This window comes from Carcharhinus amblyrhynchos, chromosome 9 (assembly GCF_965287045.1).
Source record: "Carcharhinus amblyrhynchos chromosome 9, sCarAmb.v2.hapA, whole genome shotgun sequence".
NCBI classification, from domain to species: domain Eukaryota; kingdom Metazoa; phylum Chordata; class Chondrichthyes; order Carcharhiniformes; family Carcharhinidae; genus Carcharhinus; species Carcharhinus amblyrhynchos.
This window is the reverse complement of record NC_137332.1, coordinates 7321241-7345991: the sequence shown is the minus strand read 5'-3', so window position 1 is coordinate 7345991 and position 24751 is coordinate 7321241. Positions and strand designations below refer to the sequence as shown.

General features: G+C 48.8%; 1 protein-coding gene across 23 annotated transcripts in view; it reads left to right on the top strand.

The window, feature by feature from the left end:
• The window catches only part of adgrl2a (adhesion G protein-coupled receptor L2a), a 732161-nt gene that overhangs the window by 658607 nt on the left and 48803 nt on the right, over positions 1 to 24751 (top strand). For all 23 annotated transcript variants that reach the window (XM_080195115.1, XM_080195117.1, XM_080195135.1 and 20 more), the window contains 7 exons: positions 1331 to 1453; positions 3795 to 3994; positions 4967 to 5140; positions 6774 to 6983; positions 14330 to 14550; positions 16411 to 16477; positions 23903 to 23994. In XM_080195115.1, coding sequence (XP_080051241.1) covers positions 1331 to 1453; positions 3795 to 3994; positions 4967 to 5140; positions 6774 to 6983; positions 14330 to 14550; positions 16411 to 16477; positions 23903 to 23994 — 1087 coding nt within the window. The remainder of the gene's footprint in view (positions 1 to 1330; positions 1454 to 3794; positions 3995 to 4966; positions 5141 to 6773; positions 6984 to 14329; positions 14551 to 16410; positions 16478 to 23902; positions 23995 to 24751) is intronic.

Here is a 24751-nt window from a genome sequence, read left to right as displayed (position 1 = left end):
TTGATTGGCCCTGCTAACTTGCCCCTAAGTGTCAGGGGAGTTGCCCTTTAGTTTCAGTGCAGCTCGATGTGCCAAAAGACCTCCTTCTGCACTGTAAGGATTCTATGATCGTGATATCAGCTCCACGACAATTTAACGCTGAGAGTAATGTTAACAGTAAGATATTAATGGGCGGCACGGTAGCACAGTGGTTAGCACTGCTGCTTCACAGCTCCAGGGGCCTGGGTTCAATTCCCGGCTTGGGTCACTGTCTGTGTGGAGTTTGCACGTTCTCCTCATGTCTGCGTGGGTTCCCTCCGGGTGCTCCGGTTTCCTCCCACAGTCCAAAGATGTGCGGGTTAGGTTGATTGGCCATGCTAAAATTGCCCTAGTGTCGCTAGATGTTTATGTTAGAGGGATTAGCAGGTATAATATGTAGGGATATGGGAGTAGGGCCTGGGTGGGATTGTGGTCGGTGCAGACTCGATGGGCCGAAGGGCCTCTTTTTGCAATGTAGGGTTCTATGGTTCTATGATTTAATGGCACTGTTAATAATTAATAGCAAGACTTTCGTCCCTATCTGGGGAGGCAGTCCTGCCCTCGCGAGCAGCCAACAATTAGATTGGTCCTGCAGTCACAGCAGTGCCAATGGCAGTGGGTGTCCATGACTGGGATTGCAGGCAGTCCCACTACACTGAGGTCAGTCCAAGTTTGGGGTCAAAATTTATTAGTGTCACAAGCAGGCTTACATTAACACTGCAGCGAAGTTACTGTGAAAATCCCCTAGTCGCCACACTCCGGTGCCTGCTGAGGGAGAATTTAGCCTGGCCATTGGAGCTCACAACCATGTCTTTCGGGCTGTGGGAGGAAAGCGGAGCGCCTGGAGGAAACCCACGCAGACACGGGGAGAACGTGCGGACTCAGCACACAGTGGCCCAAACTGGGAATCGAACCTGTGTCCCTGATGCTGTGTGGCAGCAGTGTTAACCACTGTGCCGCCCTTGGGAAGGTGTTTGTCAGAGAGTCAATGCAAATGCGATGGGCCAAATGACCTCATTCCACACTGTCAGGGTTCTGTGGTTCGATGGCTCTGTGGGAATTGTTTCAGAATATGGATGGCAGTGGCTCGCCGCCACCTTCTCAACGCCAGCTAAGGGTAAATGCCAGCAACACCCGCCTGCTATTAATTAATAAATAAATAAATCCTTTTGCGGAAAAGGCAGATGATGGCAGAATGAGAATCTTTCAGCACAAGTTATTGTCACGTGCTTTGTAATGTGAGTTGATGGATCTGATAAATAATGCTCTTTTCCTTCTCTCTCCCCACTCTCCCTGTCTGACACTGATGCAGTTTTGGAGGTTGGCTTGCTGATTACAGAGGGCCAGGTCAAGGATTTGAGATTTCCGCAGGGCTACATGGGCGGAAATTCAATTCACCTCTCGGGCAACACTGTCAAGCAAAACAGCCGGACCGGTAAGTGGCTGGGTCACAGGCGTCTTTCTTGTCGTAAAGACTTGTAAAGACTCTGCTTTTCTTCCTTCTCTGTGATGATGTGAAGTTAGCCCCATTCTGGATGTCTGATGTTACCTGTAGGTTTCTTTAGAGGGTGGGTTTTGGCCCAGAAGGAGGCAGTTCTGCCCATTGAATCCATGTCAGCTCTTGTGCAGAGCAGTCCAGTCAGTCCCATTCCCCCACGCCAACCCTAAAGCCCTGCCCACTCCAATCCTGCAGCCCCGCCCGCTCCAATCCCATAGCCCCACCCACTCCAATCCCATAGCCCCACCCACTCCAATCCTATGGCCCCACCCACTCCAATCCCATAGCCCCTCCCACTCCAATCCCATAGCCCCTCCCACTCCAATCCCATAGCCCCCTGCTCCAATCCCATAGCGCCTGCTCCAATCCCTTAGCCCCACCTACTCTAATCCCATAGCTGCTCCCACTCCAAATCCAAAGCCTCTTCTACTCCAATCCCATGGATCCCCACCCCAATCCCATAACTTCTCCCACTCCAACCCTGGAGCCAGCCCCCCCCCACTCAAACCCCACAGCCTCTCCCACTCCAAACCCAGAGCCCCTCCTACTACAACCCCATGACCCCGCAGGTCCATTCCCTCACGTGCCCGTCTAATTTTCCTTCTCAAATCATTGATTGCCTCCACTTCCAGTGGAATCCTGTTCCAACAAAGGTCATGTTTTTGTTTGTAAGGGAGGTTAATTTGGGAAAGATTAAGGAATTATTTCCAAGTGTTGCAAGAACTGGTGTAAGGGGAGGAAATGGGAGATTCTGCGCTGTGGCTTTGTGAATAAAACCATGTTAGGGAAAAGGCTGGCTCCAGATTTGTCTTTTCTTTAAAGAATGAATAATGACTTCAACATCTCCTGGGCAGCGAGTTCTAAGTCATTACTACTCGCTGTTTAAAGAAAGGTTGTTCCTCACTCCCCCCTGCATCTATTGCCCAAACGCTTAAATGTGTGCCTTGTTGCCCTTGTACCATTAGTTAATAGGAACAATTTGTCTTCTTTGTCTAGCTTATCTAAACCTGTCATAATCTTGTAGGCCTCTATCAAATCACCCCTCAATCTCCTTCGTTCCAAGTGGAATAGTCCCAGCTCATAGAATTCTACAGTGCATTCGGCCCATCGAGTCTGCACCGACTACAATCCCACCCAGGCCCTATCCCCATAACACTGTGCATTTACCCTCGCCAGTCCTCCTGACACTGAGGGTCAATTTAACACCAAATCCGCACATCTTTTTGATTTGATTTATTATTGTCACATGTATTAACATACAATGAAAAGTATTGTTTCTTGCACGCTATACAGACAAAGCATACCATTCATAGAGAAGGAAATGAGAGAGTGCAGAATGTGGTGTTACAGTCATAGCTAGGGCGTGGAGAGAGATCAACTTAGTGCAAGGTAGGTCCATTCAAAAGTCCGATGGCAGTAGGGAAGAAGCTGTTCTTGAGTCCTTTGGTATGTGTCTCAGATTTTTATATCTTTGTCCCAATGGAAGAAGGTGGAAGAGAGAATGCATGAGGTCCTTAATTATGCTGGCTGCTTTGCTAAGGCGGTGGGAAGAGTAGACAGAGTCAATGGATGGGAGGCTGGTTTGCATGATGAATTGGGCTACATTCACGACCTTTTGTAGTTCCTTGCAGTGTTGGGCAGAGCAGGAGCCCATACCAAGCTGTGATACAAACAGAAAGAATGCTTTCCATGGTGCATTTCTAAATGCTGGTGAGAGTTGTAGCTGACACGCCAAATTTCCTTAGTCTTCTGAGAAAGTAGAGGCGTGGGTGGACTTTCTTAACTATAGTGTTGGCATGGGGGGACCAGGTTGTTGGTGATCTGGACACCTATAAACTTGAAGCTCTCGACCCTTTCTATTTTGTCCCCATTGATGTAGACAGGGGCATGTTCTCCTTTACGCTTCCTGAAGTCGATGACAATCTCCTTCATTTTGTTGACATTGAGGGAGAGATTATTGTTGCCACACCAGCCCACCAGTTTCTCTGTCTCGTTCCTGTACTCTGTCTCGTCATTGTTTGGAGTGTGGGAAGAAACCGGAGCACCCGGAGGAGACCCACGCAGGCTAGGGGACAATGTGCAAACTCCGCACACCACCTGAGCCTGGAATCGAACCCGGGTCCCTGGCGCTGTGAGGCAGCAGTGCTAACCACTGCGCCCATTCTCTGACTTAGTCGCACCTGCGTTCTGCAGGGAGTGGGCTCCGATTGTTTCTTTCTTTAATGAAGATTTTCTTCTTTGTCTCTCCCCTGCACCCACCCATTCCCGGTTTGTGTAGCGAAGCTGGTTTTCACTCTGTACAAAAGCTTGGGGCAGTTTCTGACCACGGAGAACGCGACAATCAAACTGGCGGGCGACGGGACTGGGCGCAACTACTCCATCGCTGTGAACTCCCACATCATCGCCGCGTCCATCAATAAGGAGTCCAGTCGCATTTATGTGACTGAGCCTGTGGTCTTTACCCTGGCACATATTGATGTAAGTTTGCCTTCTGCACAACTATCCAGCTAATCAGAGCAGCGTAAAGCTCCTAAAAATAATATTGGTGAATGACAGAAAGTGGACAGTCATTTTCATTTGTAACAGAAAGAGAAAGTGCAATGTCTGGATTTAGGTGATTGATGCCTCACTTCTTTATGACATTGAATCATAGAATGTACAATGCAGAAGCCATTCGGCCCATCGAGCCTACACTGACAACAATCCCACTCAGGCCCTATCCCCGTAACCCCATATATTTACCCTTCTAATCCTCTGACACTAATTTAGCGTGGTCAATCTATCTAACCCACGCATCTTTGGACTGTGGGAGAAAACCAGAGCGCCCAGAGGGAACCCACACAGACACGTGGAGAACACGCAGACTCCACACAGATAGTGACCCAAGGCCGGAATTGAACCTGGATCCTTGGCACTTTGAGGCAGCAGTGCTAACTACTGTGCCATCCCGCTCCCTTATGGGAGAGTTTGAGACGAGAGGGCGGAAGGGGGTCACCCATATATCTTCCTCGGAGAGATGAGGAAGAATTTCTTCTCTCAGAAGGTAGCGAATGTGTGGAAATCTTTACCGCAGAGGGCTGTAGAGGTTGAGTTGTTAAGTATGTTAAGGCGGGGGAGGTTTCCTGACCCGCCCACCATGGGAATCCCCTTTAGGAGACAGGGGGTGGTCTATGCAAAGCTGTGTTGAGCTCGGAGGGGGTATTCCAGTTTTGGGGCGAGCGTGGTCTGGTAAATCCCACCCAGACAGATATTTAATCAGCTGGGGAATCAAGGGTTATGGAGTTGAGGATTATATCAGATCTGCTGCCATCTCATTGAACAGCAGAGCAGGCTCGATGGGCCGAATGGCCAACTTCTGCACCTCCAGGACATTGTCGTGCCGTGATGTGATGTTTGATGTTTTCTCTCGTCTCTCTCTCTCTCTCTCGCACGCCGCTCAACCAACCGCAGCCCGACAACTACTTCAATGCAAACTGCTCCTTCTGGAGTTACTCGGAGCGCACCATGATGGGCTTCTGGTCCACCCAGGGCTGCAAGCTGATCGACACCAACAGGACTCACACCAAGTGCGAGTGTCGGCACCTGACCAACTTTGCGATCATCATGGCCCACAAGGAGGTGGAGGTGGGTTGCCTGTGCATCAGCGGGGTTCATTCTGCACACATCGGGGGGAGGGGGGGCTGCAGAATGGCCTGACCCCACCAGTCTCACAGCTCAAAAGACCAGGTTGTTCTGTCCTTCTGAAACACGTCAGGGTCATTTTGACAGAGTCGATAGGGAGAAACTGTTTCCACTGGCAGACAGGCCCATAACCAGAGGGTGTAGATTTGCAACACTTGACAAAGGGACCAGAGAGAGAGACTGCCAGGAAGGGTGGTGTTGAAGCAGATTCAATGGTTTTCAGAAAGGAAATCGGATAAGCGCTTGCAAATAAAAATATTATACGCGAGGGAAACAGAAGTGAGACCAAGTGGGAACTTTTTCAAAGAACCAGTGCAATGGGCCAAATTCCAGTCTCCTGCGTTACAGGAATCGCCAAATGCAAAATTCATCGAATGACCCCTGAATCCATGTTTTTGTTAATGTGACGCCAGAAGGGAAGGGCGTTTGGGCTTGTTTCCACCAATAGGAGGGTCAGTAACCAAAGGGAGCAGATTCCAAGCCATTAGTGACCAACGCCAGGGTGAAGAACCACACTCTTTATGCTGCAAAATGTGATCTGGAATGCGCTGCCTAGTTGGGAGCAGATTCAGCCTTCAAAAACAAACTAGATAAACACTTGGAGAACAATTTACAGAGCCGTAGAGGAAAGAGCGGGGAATTGGGTCAAATTGGGTAGAATTTGCAAAGTCCAGCACCTGAATGAAAGGCCTCCCTCTGTGCGATCAGATGCTATGCTTTGCGGTGCCACTTATTTCTGATGGTTACCAACGTAGTCAACCTGAGGCTCTGTCTTTCACTTGCTTTGTATTGGTTGTCAGGACCTCGAGGGAGGTACTAATGTGCACTTTTGGTCCACCTACCTAAGCAGAGACATACTGCCACAGGACGGGCGTGAAACAAGTCTTCGCTAGACTGAATCATGGACAAGGGGGGCTGTCGTATGAAGAGAGATCAAGTAGATTAGGCCTATATTCCTGCGGGGAGGGATAATGTGGCCTCCCATCTGCGTGTTTGTCGGCAGCGGGTGTGCGGAACATTCTGCCGGTGTGAATAGCCAGAGAATTCTGACCCTAGAGTTTAGAAGAATGCCTACGCTACAGAAGGATGCCATTTGACCCATCGGTTCTGTCCCGACCACTGTCCCACCCAGGCCTTGTTCACGTAACCCTCATTCACCCTGTTAATCCCTCTGACACCAGGGTCAATATAGCTTGGCCAATCCACCTAAGCTGTGCATATTTGGACTGTGGGAGGAAACCGGAGCACCCGAAGGAAACCCACGCAGACATGGGGAGAATGTACAAACTTCACACAGACCCGAGGCCAGAATTGAACCTGGGTCCCTGGTGCTCTGAGGCAGCAGCGCTAACCACTGTGCCGCCATGCTGCTAAGGTCAGGCATAATCTTGTTGAAGGGGAGGGTGGAGCCCCAGAGGGCTGAATGGCCTCACCCAGCTCCAATTCCCGATGTTCTTGTACGTGCAGCTGTGTGGGTGAGGCTCGGTGAAGGGATGGGGGACTTGGGCAGAGCGCCTTTTCCAGTCTGTCATTGCGGTTGGCGGTGCGTTAACCTGCCCAATCCTTCCCCCCGCAGTACTCCACCGAGATGCACGAGCTAATCCTTTCGATCATCAGCTGGGTGGGGATCGTCATTTCCCTCATCTGCCTGGCCATTTGCATCTTCACCTTCTGCTTCTTCCGGGGCCTTCAGAGTGACCGCAACACCATCCACAAGAACCTCTGCATGAACCTGTTTGTCGCGGAATTTATCTTCCTCGTGGGCATCGATAAGGTCAACTATGAGGTAAGACCCCGGTGGGGCGTTGGGGGGGCGGGGGGTGGGGGGGGGGGGGGGGGGGGACGGGGGGGGGGATTGATTTCCCAGCGGCGCGTTTCCTCGTGAAGAATTGTCTGTGTTCTGAAATGGATGCGAGTTTAAACATTGACTCCACCGTCGCCCTCCAGTATATCAAACCTGACGTGCCTGAGTTTAAACACTTATGATTCAAGCTCTGTTTCACCACGGCCGTCTTTAACCTGTGGTGTTGAGCGCTCCGGATGATCATGGGGAGTTCATAAATCAAGGCTCTTTATAGACCTGCGTGCGTCGTATTTGTGCAAAACCACTCAATGGTGATGTGAGGCCAGGACATTCAATGTGAAGCTGATTGCTTAGAGCTGCCTCTGAAAGATTGTTCGTCAATACATTGGATTTACAGCTGGGAATTACGCCATTCAGCCTGCAGGGTTCATCCTGGCCGTTAATAATCAGCCTCCTTCCCACACCTATCTTTCTATTCCTTTCTCCCTCGTACCCTTTGCCTCTTCTGTTATTCTTTCAGGGGTCGGTGGGTCAGTGCTGGGGTCGGTGGCACTGTCCTATGAGGAGAAATTGCTTCGGCAGGGCTTGTTTTCACCGGAATTTAGGAGCACGAGAGGAGATCAGATTGGGCGGCACGGTAGCACGGTGGTTAGCACTGCTGCTTCACAGCTCCAGGGTTCTGGGTTCGATTCCCGGCTCAGGTCACTGTCTGTGTGGAGTTTGCACATTCTCCTCGTGTCTGCGTGGGTTTCCTCCGGGTACTCTGGTTTCCTCCCACAGTCCAAAGATGTGCAGGTTAGGTTGATTGACCATACTAAGAAATTGCCCCTTAGTGTCCAGGTTAGAGGGATTGGTGGGTATAATATGTAGGTATATGGGGGTAGGGCCTGGGTGGGATTGTGTTTGGTGCAGACTCAATGGGCCAAAGGGCCTCTTTCTGCACTGTAGGGTTCTATGATGTATGATCTAAAACATATAGGGGGTGATTGGCCAGGGGACTCAAGCAGAGACCGTGTAGCCGGCACCATGGCCTCCGCGCATCTCCGACCGTTGGATTTCGCCAGCTCCGTGCCAGAAATCGGCGTAAAGCTGCACAATTTATTTAAATGCTCATTGGAATCTAATTAGCAGGCCCAGGTGAGCGATCAGGGACGGTGGGGGGATTGGAGGGATAGCGATGCGGGTTTGCGGGGCTGGCCAGCGATCGGGGAGGCTGGCAGTGTGGGGCTACTACACATGTGGCCATCCTGGTGTTGACAGATCAACGCAGTGACCTGCTCAGTGCTACACTGCCGGCTTCTCCAGCGGGAATACGTCCCACCCACTGATTTTTAATGAGATTCATGCTCGGGCTCTCTGCAGTGCACAGAATGAGGAAGATTCAGTTTGAAAATCCCGCTGAAAAAAAAGACTGGAATAAGGAATTTACAACGTGTGAATGTAGCCCAATCTATCACGCAAACCAGCGACCCGTCTATTGACTCTGTTTACACTTCCCACTGTCTTGGCAAAGTAGCCAGCATAATTAAGGACTTTGATCTGATTTGATTTATTATTGTCACACTATTAGTATACAGTGAAAAGTCTTGTTTCTTGCACGCTATGCAGACAAAACATACCATACATAGAGAAAGAAACAAGAGAGTGCAGAATGTAGTGTTACAGTCATAGCTAGGGTGTAGAGAAAGATCAACTTAGTGCAAAATAGGTCCATTCAAAAGTCGGATGGAAGCAAGGAAGAAGCTGTTCTTGACTAAGTTGGTGCATGACCTCAGACTTTAGTATCTTTTTCCTGATGGAAGAAAGTGGAAGAGAGAATGTCCTGGGTGTGTGGGGTCCTTAATTATTCTGGCTGCTTTTCTGAGGCAGTGGGAAGTGTAGACGGAGTAAATGGATGGGAGGCTGGTTTGCGTGATAGATTGGGCTACATTTATGACCTTCTGCAGTTCCATGCTGTAAATTCCTTACTCCGTCCGGTTTTTACCCAAATTCGACACTTTGAATTTCTGGGGAGAATTCCACCCATAAAATTCTAACAGAGCTGGACAGACAAGATTGAGCAAGGATGTTTTTCCTGTTTGGGGAATCTCGAACCAGGGGCACAGTCTCAGGATGCGGAGTAGATCATTTAGGACTGAGTTGAGGGAACATTTTTTCATTCAAAGGGCAGTGAACCTGTGGAATTCTTTACCACTGGAGGCTGGAGGGACCCAAAAAAGAGATAGATAATCTTGTAGATTTTAACAGCATCAAGGGGTTTGGGAGAGAGCAGGACTATGGCTTTGAGACAAAGAATCAGCCATGATCATACTGAATGGTGGAGCAGGCTCAAAGGGCGGAATAGCCTACTGCTGCTCCTAGTTTCAATGTTTCTTTGTGCTTAGCTGGCAAGGCTGGCATTTATCGCCCACCCGAATTGCAGTAAGTAGTTAACCGCATTGCTGTGAACCTGCAGTCAAATGGAGGCCAGGCTAGACCAGGTTAAGGTGGCAGAGAAAGGACATTTACAACAGTTGATGCTAGTTCTCATGGTCACCATTACTGAGACTAACTTTCAATTCCAGGTTTTATTCAGTGAAGTTAAATGTCAGGGTGGGAATTGAACCCATGTCACCTGAGGATTTATATAGGGCCGCTGAATTCCTCGTCCAGTGACATTACCGCTATCCACCATCTCCCTCAAGCTTTCCCTTCAGATGCTGCTATGCTATTCACCTCAGCCACCCCATGTGGTAGCGAGCTCCGATCTCTGGAGTCCATGGGTGGTATTTTACAGCTGCGCTTGCCCCAGGGCTGCAAAATCCTGCCCCAGTTCAACAGACCTTTGCATGGTCGGTGTCCTGCCCCTCCTGTGGCGGGCGGGATGGGAAAAAGATGTTTCTCTTGAATTCCGTGTGGGATTTTTATTGGTCATCATATATTGGAGGTTTGGGTGCCCACACGGGGAGACAGGGGTGGAACATCTCCATATTGAATATATCTCCAGCTCACAAGGTTTTCCAATGTCTGGAAGTGCCGGGACAAGGAAGATCCAGCTGGCCTGGCTCGCCTGAGTATCTTGATTAACTATATCCATTGCACGCCACCATTGTTTGGCAGGATGGGCACAACAGATTATCAAATCAGAGACCAATTCCTGGGAAATAAAATGGAGATTCCCCTCTGATCTCCCCAGGCAATTGAAACCAGTCCAGGAGACCCAATTTGTTCCTTGGTAAAGTTCTCCATTCGAGTTGTAGAGTGAACTCATGAACCTAGATTTCCCAGTGTGCGTTACCCAAACTTACTTGTTTCTGCCTTCTAAACATGTTAGCGCTACCATTTGAAATGAAACACGGCGGCATAGTGGTTAGCACTGCTGCCTCACAGCAACAGGGACCCGGGTTCAATTTCCAGCTTGGGTCACTGTCTATGCAGAGTTTGCATGTTCTCCCCGTGTCTGCGTGGGTTTCCTTCAAGTGCTCCGGTTTCCTGCCGAACTCTAGAGATGTGCGGGTTAGGTTGATTGGCTAAGCTAAGTTGACCCTGAGTCTCAGGGGGATTGGCAAGCAAAAATACGTGGGGTTACAGAGATAGAGCCTGGGTGGGGTAGTTGTTGGCACAGGCTCGATGGGCTGAATGGCTTTCTTCTGCACTGTAGGGATTCTACGGATTCTATTCTATGGAGATTTAGGAGCCATGCCTTTTCTGGAAATGTATTTACAGGTTACCTCTGACCCTGCATTACTCATTGATCATAGAATCCCTACAGTGCAGAAGGAGGCCATTCAGCCCATCATGCCTGTACTGACTATCTGGCAGAGCATCTTACACAGGCCCACTCCTGCCCTATTGCCACAATCCCAATAATCCCCCTAACCAGCACACCTTGGGACATTGTCATGGCAATCCATCTAACCTGTGTATCTTTGGAGTGTGGGAGGAGACTGGAGCACCCAGAGGAAACCCACGCAGGTACAGGGAGAATGTGCAAACTCCACATAGACAGCCGAGGCTGGAATCAAACCTGGATCCCTGGAGGCAGCAGTGCTAACCACTGTGCCACTCACCACATGTGTACTTCAGTGTGGTGGACTGTTCAACTGAGGGTCATAGTTTGAGGATCAGGGATAAACCTTTTAGAACTGAAGTGAGGAGAAATTTCTTCACCCAGAAGGTGGTGAATGTGTGGAATTCACTACCACAGAATGCAGTTGAGACCAAAACGTTGTGTGATTTCAAGAAGAAATTAGATATAGCTCGAGGTGGTAAAGGAATCAAGGGATATCGGGGGAAAGGGGGGAATCAGAATATTGCATTTGATGATCAGCCGTAGTATGACTCCTAGTTCTGGGCTCTCCCACTAGTGGGAACGTTTTTTCTGAATCTAATCTGTCTAACCCTGTTAAAACTTTATAAGTTTCTATGAGATCCCCTCTCACTTCTAAACTCCAGTGAATATAATCCTAACTGATTTAGTCTCTCCTCAAATGACAGACCTGCCATCCCAGGAATCAGCCTGGTAAACCTTCGCTGCACTCTCTCTATAACAAGGACATCATTCCTCAGATAACATCAAAAATGCACACAATATTCCAGGTGTGGCCTCACCAACGCCCTATACAATTAGAGTAAAACATTCCTATCCCTGTACTCAAATCCTTTCGCTATGAAAGCCAACATACCATGTGCCTTCTTTACTGCCTGCTGTACCTGTGCGCTTGCTTTCAGCAACTGATGCATGAGGATTCCAGGGTCTCGTTGAGTATCCACCTCGCTCAATTTACACCCATTCAAGTAATAATCTGTCATAGAAATCAATCTGTCATCTCCCAGTCATGGTTCGAAAATGTTTCTGATTTTTGTCTTTTGGAGCGAAAGATTTTGTTTCGGAGAAGCTGAGAGGAGTTTCTGACTGATTCCCCTCAACCAGGGTAAAACCGATCCTTTGGCATTATCTGATTGTGGTTCCTCCGAATCCCACCGTTGACAATTACTACACATCAGAAGTAGTTAATTGGCTGTAAAGCACTTGGAGGCATTCTGCAGCTATGAAGAATGCCATAAATGTGCAGATTTATTCTTTCGTTCTTTGTTTCCCTCTTCTGTTTGTCTGGTCCGTACAGTTCCGGTCACCCTATTTTCGAAAGAGCGTTATTAAACTAGGAAGAGTGCAGAAAGTATTAACTAGGATGCTACTGGGACTTGAGCTATAAGGAGAGGCTGGATAGACTAGGACTTTTTTCCCCTGGAGCGTGGGAGGCTGAGGGGTGATCTTACAGAGGTCCTTAAAATAATGAGGGGCGCAGATCAGCTAGATAGTCAATATCTTTTCCCAAAGGTAGGGGAGTCTTAAACTAGAGGGCATAGTTTTAAGGTGAGAGGGGAGAGATACAAAAGAGTCCAGAGGGGCAATTGTTTCACTCAGAGGGTGGTGAGTGTCTGGAATGAGCTGCCAGAGAAGCAGTAAAGGCAAGTTTCATTTTGTCTTTGAAAAGCATTTAGAACATAAGAACATAAGAAATAGGAGCAGGAGTAGGCCATCTAGCCCCTCGAGCCTGCCCCGCCATTCAATAAGACCATGGCTGATCTGTCGTGGCTCAGTTCCACATTCCCGCCCTCTCCCCATTAGACAGTTACAAGGCTAAGATAGATATAGAAGGATACGAGCCAAACGCGAGCAATTGGAATTAATTTAGTGGTTTAAAAAAACTGGGCAGCATGGACAAGTTGGACTGGAGAGCCTGTTTCCAATCTGTAAACCTCTATGACTCTATCACTCTTTCCTTCTTTCTGTCTTTCCTTCTTTCATTCTCTCTTCCTTTTTCACACTTCTCCTATTTCTGAACATGGTTCCACTCGTAAATGCGACGCTTTTAAAAGTGCCCAGAGTTTTACCTCCCTGCCCGCCACAGGAATCGGAGTGGGCGCAGGGCAGGTCATAGGGAAGGTCCGCTGACCTGGAGCAGGATCTTACGGTTCTGGGACGAGCAAAGCTGTAAGATCCCACCCGGTGTGGAGCGTTAAGAGTGTACCTACACCAAGAAGAGCATCGCATTTTAGTCAATTTGAAGTAAGCAGCCCAAATGTGAAATTGTTTTGAAGGAAACATTCAGCGTGGTGGAGAATTGTAATGCCTAATAATCATCAAATCCTCCATAATTGCTGTTCATTTACTTTTCCAATCTCCCGCCTCTTTTCATTAAGTATTCATGGGTTGCACATAATGATTCCAGCGGTTGCATGGATTAGATGCATATGCTTTCTGCATTATGTTTTTTTAATGTAATTACATGGAAAGGTGATGAATTATTTAAAAATTGCAAAAATTGAAATTGGCGACTGATGATTACTCGTTTGTACAAATGTCACCGCGGCCTTATGAACAGCGGGTGCCGTTCTATCGACTTTTAAGGGGTGTCGTCCAAGGATGGGTAAAGTTTTTTTTGAGTGGCAACATGAATACAGCCCTTCATTGTTCCAGCGTAGTTGGTAACAGTGTGGGAAGGTGCATTTTTGACCAGTTAAATATCCGGCGTTCCTGTCTGGAAGTGCCTGACTCATTCCTGTAGTTTGCTACTTCAGTTGGGTTGGCAGGGGTTTGCAGGATGGGAGGACATGTCCAGTCCCTCTTGCTTCAGGTTGAGGGGGACATTGGAGCACACAAAATGGAACATCTCACATTTTCTGCGTGATGATCTATGAAAACCCATGGTATTCTAACACACATGTGCTCAACACACGAACAACACACCTACACACTCACACCACACATATACACACACATACTAACACATGCACACCACACATATACACACACATACAAACACACGCACACCACACATATGCAAACACACGTACCACACACAACACACGTGCACACACATACACACACACACACTTTTACAAACACACAACACGCACTACACAGACACACAACACACACACACACTCACATACATGCACACACACAAAGTCACACACACACTCACGTACACACACTCACGCAGATACATCCACACTCACACACGCACACTCACATACACATACTCACGCAGATACATACACACTCAAACACACACAAACACTCACATACACACACAAACACTCACATACACATTCATGCACGCACACACATACACACACAAACACTCACATACACACTCGTGCACGCATACACACACACACACTCTTACACACAAACACTCACATACACATACACACACACACACAAATGCTCACATACACATACATATACACACACAAACACTCACACACAAACACACACACACACACACACACACACACACACTACCATGCTTTCTGAAGGTGTCTTTCTCTGGTTACAGATTGCCTGCTCTATTTTTGCCGGGGTGCTACACTTTTTCTTCCTGGCTGCCTTTGCCTGGATGTGCCTTGAAGGCGTCCAGCTCTATCTCATGCTGGTGGAAGTCTTTGAGAGTGAATACTCTCGGAAGAAGTATTTCTACCTCTGCGGCTACCTCCTTCCCGCAATCGTGGTGGGCGTCTCGGCAGCCGTCGATTATAAGAGCTACGGCACAAAGAAAGCGTGAGTAGATATCAGGCCACTCAGATATTCCTCACCAACTGTACCGCATTCTGAACCCACTGAAGGGTGGCTCTCCCTCACATTGTTCAAATTTATTCAGACAGCTTTCCTGTTAAGGTTATATATTTGGATGAGAAGCCCATTGTACCTAAAGCCTCGTCACTATCCATTAGTTGGATTTGATGTGAAGGACAGCATCTCTAAACTCTCCTGGGTGACACTTATCCGCAGCACAGCGGAAAGTTAAAGGCAATATACTGTCAGTGCTGGAATCTGAAATAAAAAACATAAAATGCTGGAAAATCTCAACAGGTTTCACAGCATCTGTGGAGAATAGAACCAAGGTTTTGAGTCTGGACGATTCTTCATCAGAGCCTCACCCCACGAGGACATTCCAACATTCTGCACCTTTGTTCTGCCATTTATACATTCCGATCTCTTAATGGATGCTATTAACACCATTCCTAGCCTTTACCACCACCATTTACATTCCCTTTTTGTCAGTTGTAGCTGCCCCCATACCCCCATCCTCACAGTATAAATCTTGTCCTAGTTTTAAAGCTTCTGGCCTCCCACGAGTGGAAACACCCTCTCCACGTCCACTCTCTCTCAGTTTTCTGTAAGTTTCCATTAGATCCACCCTCACCCTTCTAAACTCCAGCGAGTATAGACTCAGATTCCTCAATCGCTCCTCGTGACAAACCCTTCATTCCAGAGATCGTTCTTGTGAACTTTCTCGGACCCCCTCCAAGGCCAACACATTCTTTCTTAAGTATGGGGCAGAAAAACTGCTCACATTACTCCAAACAGGGTCTGAGGTATGGGGTATTTTTAATTCATTTGTGGGACATGGGCACTGCTGACTGGCCAGCTTTTATTGCCCAGGACTCAAATGGAATAAATCTTTCCAGAATTTTGGGTAACATTTTGACACCCTCAGTAACAATCTATTGATCCAATTGGCTAGTTATTATTTGTTATGAATTGATTAGATTGGCCAGAATCCTTAAAGTTACTGACACAACAGCAAGCACCTTTGCCACATGGACTGCGATGGTTTACACATGTGGCTCACCACCACTTTCCCAGGGGTAGTGAGGCAATGAGCACGACATTTGCTAGCAACTTCCACTTCCCAAGAATTCATTTATTTACTTACCCATGAGTGTCACAAGTAGGCTTTACATTAACATTGCAATGACGTTACTGTGAAAATTCCCTAATCGCCACACTCCAGCTCCCGTTTGGGTACACTGAGGGAGAATTTAGCATGGCCAATGCACCTAACCAGCACATCTTTGGACCGTGGGAGGAAATCGGAGCACCCGGAGGAAACCCACGCTGACACCGGTGGACTCTGCACTCACTGTAACCCACGCTGGGAATCGAAGGTGGATGTCTGGCGCTGTGAAGCAGCAGTTCTAACCCCTGTGCCACCGGTGTAGAATGAATCTACAGAAACGAGTTGAGCTAAGATGTAACTGGGGCGGCACAGTGGTTAGCGTTGCTGCCTCTCAGCGTCAGGGACCTGGGTTCGATTCCTGAGTTCGGATCGCTGTCTGTGTGGGGTTTGCACGTTCTCTCCGTGTCTGTGTGGGTTTCCTCCGGGTACTCCACTTTCCTCCCACAGTCCAAAGATGTGCAGGCTAGGTTGATTGACCATAATAAGTTGCCTCTTACTGTCAGAGGGTTAGCAGGGTACGTAGATGGGGTTGTGGGGATAGGGTCAGGGTGGGATTGTGGCCGGTGCAGACTCGATGGGCCAAACGGCCTCCTTCTGCACCGTGGGGAACTCTATGATGCTGTGATTTGGTTCAATGTGGATTTTATATTCATTGTATATCTCCTCTCTCGTTACAGCTGTTGGCTGAGGATTGATAATCATTTCATTTGGAGTTTCCTTGGGCCCGTTTGCTTAATCATCTTGGTAAGAGGAGTTTGGCCATTGCCTTTCTTGTTCAACTCGTTGTTTCTTTTATTGTCATTCCGATTGTGAAAGGCCGGAGACTGGAATTCCCGGACTTTGCTGACTTGAACAATGCCCTTTGTTAGCAATGAGCAGATTTACAGGGAAGGGAACTTTCAATCCCAAAGGGACAGGAGGTGTGAATTGCCTCAGTCCACCCTGCTGAGTGATACTTCCATTTGCTATCAGACTGATGTCTCCTGCTTCCCTTCTGGGTCATTCTGTGCAGCGCAGAGCAGGAAATCAGGCGAATGGCACCAAGAACCTCCCTTGAAAAGAGCAATTCCCAAGGTGAAGGTTTATTTTGGAGACAATAAATTAGTCAATGTTTCTGCGCTGAGTCTCTCTCTTGCCTTCTCAAGCTGGCTTCAAAAGAGCTGTTGGCGTCCACTGTTCCCGAGGTTCAGCCGGCCTCCTGACGACGTGGCTGATCTCCGGGTGTGAATTACAGCATCCGAACCCTGATGAGCCTGCCCTCAGCGTGATCCCCGTCTGCCGGAGACTGGACCTTGGGTGGGATTTGCACGGTCTGCCCCCTCCCCCAGCTGCTATGCTTCCCCTGGTAGGCAGGGCAGGAAAACTCCCCCTCCTCCTGTGGGGCTTTAACAAATATATTCCCTGATCTTGCCTGGTGACGGTACAGAAATTCTCCTGCCGGGGGAGGGGGGGGGGGCGGTGGGGGTGACTGTCTTGATGGTGCTGTATAAAAGCAGAAGTGTTATCGTAAGCAGAGTTCGCTTGATGTTGGCCAAGAACTTGCCGACTGTGGGAATGAGCCCAATTAAACTGTGAAGAGCCCAGTTGAACGGTCCTCACATTGGCTGTGCTTGCCCCACAGCACGTTCCATCCTCCCCATCAGTGTCCACACACACACACACACACCATTTCATCCTGCGACTGGAGGACACCCAGAATGGAGCAATAACCCAGTGAATGCAGCCCAGTCCATCACACAAACCAGCCTCCCATCCATTGACTCCATCTATACTTCCTGTTGCCTCGGCAGCCAGCATAATAAAGGAACCCATGCATTGAAACGTAGAAATTAGAAACAGGAGTAGGCCACTCAGCCCGTCGAGTCTGTTCTGCCATTTATTTTGATCATGGCTGATCATCAAATTCAATATCCTGATTCCCCCTTCCCCCATATTCCCTGATCCCCTTAGCTCCAAGATTATATCCAAATATATCTAATTTCTTGAAATCAGATAACGTTTAGGTCTCAACAACTTTCTGTGGTAGTGAATTCCATGTGTTCACCACCCTCTGGGTGAAGAAATTTCTCCTCAGCTCAGTTCTAAAAGGTTTACCCCTTATCCTCAAACGATGACCCCTAGTTCTGGACTCCCCCGCCACTGGGAACATTCTTTCTGAATCTACACTGTCTAACCCTGGATATACTCTCTTCCACCTTTCTCCGTCAAGAAAAGGAGATAAAAGTCTGAGGTCACGCACCAACCGACTCGAGAACAGCTTCTTCCCTGCTGCCTTCAGACCTTTGGATGGACCTACCTCGCATTAAGTTGACCTTTCTCTACACCCCAGCTATGACTGTGACACTACATTCTGCACCCTCTCCTTTTGTTCTTGATGTAATGTATGCTTTGTCTGTATAAGGCCCAAGAAATAGTACTTTCCTTTGCTTTGACAAAGGGTCGTCTGGACTCGAAACGTCAGCTCCTTTCTCTCCTTACAGATGCTGCCAGACCTGCTGAGATTCTCCAGCGTTTCCTCTTTTGGTTTCAGATTCCGGCATCCGCAGTAATCGCTTTTATTTTACTCAATACTTCCTCCTCGCTGTATACTAATACATGTGACAGTAATAAATCAGCGGTATTGCCGGCGTCTGAATGAAACCAACACATAGCAATCAAAGAGCGATGGGTCAATTCTACCCTTACAATTGGTTTGCTCTCGAAATCTCCCATTGGACTGAGCGGAGGATGGGGGGTGGAGTGGGAGTGGGGTGAAGGCGGGGGCAAGTGGCAATGCAGAATAATACTTTGCGTGCCATGTGTTGGAACGCCGAGGCAGAGGAACTGCGTTCATTAACAGATACCCGGGAGGTTTCCCAGAGGCAAGGGCAGCCTGCTGAAACATTTGTATTGCAAAATATCAGAAGCTTTCAGTTATAATGTGTTTGTAATGCTGTCCCCCCCCCCCACTCTCCGCTCCCCGACCAGCCACCCGCCACCACCTAACGCCCCCGCCCCCCATCCAAATATTCAGACCAACAGTAGGTGCCCCCACAGCCGCCCCTCCCGCTCCCAGCGCACGTCAGCTCCCTGCGTGCCTTTGTACCGCTGTTCCTCCAGCTTGAAGGTTATCAGACCCATGACCAAACCTGTGTGCAGACGTAATGAGCGCTGGGCAGCCATTAGTATGCCTGAAATGCTTTAATGAAAGCTTGGATCATGGCACGTCAATAGCTGTACTTATCATTTGGACAGCTCCATCTACACCTTTAATATTTAATGAGGTTCATTCAGAGTTCAGCCTCGCACACACGCTCCCCGAGCTTTCTCTTCGCAGAGCAATCTCGCAGCCCATCGCTCCCAGAGAGGGAAGAGGAATGGGCTTCTGTTGCCTGGCTGGCAGCAAACGCTCCTCAGAAACAAGGCAGCCGCTTCCAGCTGGTAACGGACGGCTGGGCCCCAGGGAGGCTGAAGAGAGCAGGAACATGTTTGGTTCAGATAGGTTATTTTAGAATGGTGTTCCATTGCTCGTATCTCATTGTATCCATGTCAGCTCTGCAGGCTGCGTGAAGTGAATTTTAAAGTGCTGTAAGCTGCTGGTGGATGTGATTTGACTGGGCAGGTTGCTGGCTATAAAATACACTCTGCGCTCCAGTAATCTGTGGGCTGCAGTTGAACTCTTTAAACTGCTGTAGACTGCGATGCTAACACTTTGCTACAGCCACTTACCATTTAGCGAAAAGTAAATGATGAGACAATTACTTTATCTGCGTATGCTCCACCGCCCGGTTATTTGCAAGGTCTTTGGCAGAGGAACAACGGAGGGTGCCGTGAACTCGGCCTCTCTTCGTTTCAAAGCTTCACCCTTCACCCTGCCTCCCCTTGAGGCCATTCTGCTCACCACCTCCACCAGCCCTACTACCCCCCCGCCCGAGATCTACACACTCCTCCATCCGAGCCTGATTTGACGCGTCTCCTCGTTGATGGCTGTGCTTTCGTAGAATCGCACAATTCCTACAGTGCAGAAGAAGGCCATTTGGCCCATCGAGTCTGCACCGACTCTCTGAAAGAACACCTCACTCAGGCCTAACCCCCTGTCTTACCCTCATGCTCTTTGATTTGATTTGATTTATTATTGTCACATCTATTGGTACACAGTGAAAAGTATTGTTTCTTGCGCGCTATACTGACAAAGCGTACCGTTCATAGAGAAGGAAACGAGGGAGTGCAGGATGTAGTCTTACAGTCATAGCTCGGGTGTAGAGAAAGATCAACTTAATGCGAGGTAGGTGCATTCAAAAGTCTGATGGCAGCAGGGAAGAAGCTGCTCTTGAGTCGGTTGGTACGTGACCTCAGATTTTTGTAACTTTTTGCTGATGGAAGAAGGTGGAAGAGGGAATGTCTGGGGTGTGTGTCGGGTCCTTAATTATGCTGGCTGCTTTGCCGAGGCAGCGGAAAGTGTAAATGGAGTCATTGGATGGGAAGCTGGTTTGTGAGATGGATTGGGCAACATTCAGAACCTTCTGTAGTTTCTTGCGGTCTTGGACAGAGCAGGAGCCACACCAAGCTATGATACAACCAGAAAGAATGCTTTCTAAGGTGCGTCTCTAACAGTTGGTGAGTGTCGTAGCTGACATGCCAAATTTCCTTCCCTTCCCTAATCTCCCTAACCTACACATCATTGGACACCAAGGGACAATTTAGCATCGCCAATCCACATGGGTGGCACAGTGGTTAGCACTGCTACTTCACAGCACCAGGGACCCAGGTCTGCTACCTGGCTTCGGTCACTGTCTGTGTGGAGTTTGTACATCCTTCCCGTGCCTGCGTGGGTTTCCTGTGGGTGCCCCGGTTTCCTTCCACAATCCAAAGATGTGCAAGTCAGGTTGATTGGCCGTGCTAAAACTTGCCCCTTAGAGTCCTGAGTTGCATAGGTTAGCAGGATTAGCATGTAACTATGCAGGGATATGGGGGTAGGGTCTAGGTGGGGTTGTGGTTGGTGCAGATTCAATGGGCCGAATGGCCTCTTTCTACACTGTAGGGATTCTATGATTCCATAAATTACTGCTTATTGTCAGGGGGACCAGTAGGGTAAATATATGGGACTTTGGGGAAAGGGGCTGGGTGAGATTGTGGTCAGTGCATACTTGTTGGGCCGAATTGCTTCCTTCTGCTCCTTAGGGATCCTATGAGTCTGCAGCGTCTCTCTGAAAGAGCACCTTACTCAGGCACAAACCTCTGCCTTATCCCCATAATCCAACTAATCTATGCATCGTTGGACACTAAGGGGCAATTTAGCATGGCCAATCCACCTGACCTGCACATCTTTGGACTGTGGGAGGAAACCGGAGCGCCTGGAGGAAACCCATGCAGACACGGGGAGAACGTGCAAACACGGACAGTCACCTGAGGCCGGATTCGAACCCAGGTCCCTGGAGCTGTGAGGCGGCAGTGCTAACCACGCGAAGGCATTCTTTCGATTATTCTCCCTGCAACCTTCCTGTCCCCTTCCAAAACCCATTAATGGCCTCACTTAATGCAGAAGAATTTTATGTGTGCGCATGAGGGTTTATGTGCTGTTATTAACCCACATTTGCAGGCAGAAGACTGAAGCACACGGTGATTATTTGTGTGAGTTATTGAAAGAAGGGGTGAGGGGGTGGGGAGAAGAAAATGTCAAACATCTCTGCCTGATTCACTTCTTACTATAAAGGTTGAGCAAAGGAATTTAAGCAATGTCATTGCTCACATTAGCTTTCTATACTGAACAGTGTCAGATCATCATTTCCTCGCTCTAGTTACGCCAAGTACAAATCTCCTCGGAGTGAGCTATAGGTAAGCGTCAGTGCTGTTGTCCCCGCTCACTTTTCACGGGGGTCTGGTGAGCGAGTGCGACGTCAGGTAGCCCTCCAACGTGACCTTCTCCTCATCAACAATGTGACTAGCTTCCAGGCCTTTCCAACTCCTCAGTTCGGGCAGCGTGGTGGCACAGTGGTTAACCCTGCTGGCTCACAGCACCAGAGACCCAGATCCGATTCCCAACTTGGTTCGCTGTGCGGATTTTGCATGTTCTCCCCGTGTCTGTGTGAGTTTTCTCCGGCTGCCCCGGTTTCCTCCCACAGTTCAAAGACGTACGATTCTGTAAAGAGTTTAGACAGTTACATGGGCATGATGGGTAGAGGGGGATATGGGCCAAATGCGGGCACTTGGGAATAGGGTTTAAAAAAAAAGGACAGCATGGACAAATTGGGCCGAAGGGCCTGTTTCCATGCTGTAAATCCCTATGTGTGGGTTGGGTGGATTGGCCATGCTAAATTGCTCCTTAATATCAGGGGGACTAGCTAGGTTAAATGCATGGCGTTATGAGGTAATGGGGATAGGGCCTGATTGGGATTGTTGTCGGTGCAGACTAGATGGGCCAAATGGCCTTCTCCTGCACAGTAGGGATTCCATGGTCCTATGATTCAGTCACCGTATTTTAATTGGCGTTTTACAATCCTTTTTTACAGAGGATGAGGAACACGTCGTAAAACAAACCCGTTTTGAATGTTTGGTTTCTGGGAGTTTTAATTTGAACGTGTCTCTCCGAAACTTGCTGTCGTTAATATTCAATAGTTGGGGTTTTTTTTTTGTCTTCTGAGGATTTAGTGCCGTATTGAAGCCACACGGTTAAAATGAATGCACAGCTTGTATTTCCCTCAGGAAGAAACCCGGCAGCTCAGCAGGCAGGCCATTCAACTCGCACTTTTTGCTCCTTCAAATGAGGAAGAGTCCTCATTAACTTATCAAGTAATATTGAACGAGAAGCCCTGGAGAGGGAATGGAAGAGCAGGAGGAGGCCATTCAGCCCCTTCCATCCACCATTCCATCCGATCATCGTCAATTAGTCTCTTAACTCAACCTCCACTGTCGTTAGCACTGCTGCCTCACAGGGAGCCGGGTTCCATTCCCGGCCTCGGGTCACTGTCTGTCTGGAGTCTGCACATTCTCCCCGTGTCTGCGTGTGTTTCCCCTGGACGCTCCAGTTTTCTCCCACAGTCCAAAAGACGTGCCGGTTAGGTGCACTGGCCGTGCTGAATTCTCCCTCAGTGTCCCTAAAAAGGCGCCGGAGTGTGGCAACTAGGGGACTTTCACAGTAACTTCATTGCAGTGTTAATGTAAGTCTACTTGTGACACCAATAAATAACTTCTGCGGCCCTTAATAACAACCTCAGTAAATTTTCAATCGACTCCCATCTCCACCCCTTCTCTTGGAGCCTCGACGGTGTTTTGGGAGAGAGTTGCCAAGATTCCATCACCCTTTATGTGAAGACGTGTTTCCTCAGTGTTCGACCTCATAGAGTTTTTTCATCATCGAATCCCCACAGAAGAGGCCATTCGGCCCATTGAGCCTGCACCAGCCACAATCCCATCCAGACCCGATTCCCGTAACCTCACATGTTTACCCTGTTAATCCCACCCCCCCCAACACGAGGGTGAATTTATCATGGCCAATCGACCTGACCTGCGCATCTTTGGACTGCGGGAGGAAACCGGAGCACCCGGAGGAAACCCGTGCAGACACGAGGAGAATGTGCAAACTCCACAGACAGCGACCCAAGCTGGGAATTGAACCCGGGTCCCGGGCGCTGTGATTCAGCAGTGCTAACCCACTGTGCTGCCTGGTGACGCAGTGGTTTAAGATCATGCCGTCTTGCTGTGAGCTCCTTTCTTCTCCCCAACCCTCCCCCTACCCCGCACTACCCCCACTCTGTACTACTCCCACCCCTTCCCCTTCCCTCCCCTCCTCAGCAGCATTTTTGGGGCAAGGGTTTCCAGTCATCTTGTGCGTGAAACTGTGATTCCACAATATCCGAGCTCAGAAATGTAAGATTTGATTTGATTTTACTAGTGTCACATGTATGAGTATACAATGAAAAGTATTGTCTCTTACGCACTGTGCAGACAAAGCATACCGTTCATAGAGAAGGAAAGGAGAGGGTGCAGAATGTAGGGTTACAGTCATAGCCAGGGTGCAGAGAAAGGTCAACTTAACGCGAGCTAAGTCCATTCAAAACTCTGATGGTCGCGTGCCGTTTTGTTGTGAACTACTTTCTTCCGTTCCTCCCCCTCCAAACTCCACCATCGCCCCACATTCCTGCCCCAGAGGACTTGCAGGCCGCCACTCACCCTCCATGTTGTCGTTGACAGGTCAACCTCATCTTCCTGATCATCACCGTGGTCAAAATGGTGAAGCATACACCGACGCTGAAACCAGACTCCAGCCGGTTGGAGAATATCAAGTAAGTGATGTGTATCGGAGGGTGGTGGTGAGAAGGGGGAGGGGGGGTGGGGGTGGGGGGGGCGGTGGGTGGTGGGGGCGAGTGGGCAGAGGTGGAGGGGGTGCTGTGCACCACCGTTATTTTTTGTTTTTAACCCGGCTTCAGGCATCTTTCTACGGACTGGGGTGGGGTTGGCGGGGGAGGGAGACATCGGTGTTTGTTCCCTACTCCCCCACCACCCCTCCCCTCCCGCAACGCAGCCGGGGCCCGCTTCGGATCGACCCTCGTCCGTGAAGCATCCGAAGGTCAGAGACGTTTACCCGCATTAGGAGGATAATTTCACAAGTGGGAACGACCCCGACAGAGTGTAAATCTCACGCTGGAAGTGGGGGTGGGGGGGGGGGGCCACGTTTGACAGAAACGGAGCAATTTAATCTGGATTTCGCAAACGCGGTTTGATGTTTGTTTGCATATTTGCCGTGATTCACTGGAGTTTGTTTTTCTAAATGGCCCCTTCTCCCCGTAGCCTGTGAAGTGTTCCTTTGTAATCTTGCATTCTTAAGCGACTTAACTGTGTGTTTGTTCACAGATAGGGAGGCTGTTCAATATTTCCGTGATAACTACAGGCTTAGTTTCTCTATTAAATGCCAACTGCACAGCGACGTGAGATATTTGCATAGAATAATGATGGAAAAATCTTGCCTGAGAACATTATTTTGTGATGTGGGAAGTGCAAGAACTGACAATGGCTGTGATCTGAGATACCCTCCTGCCTGTA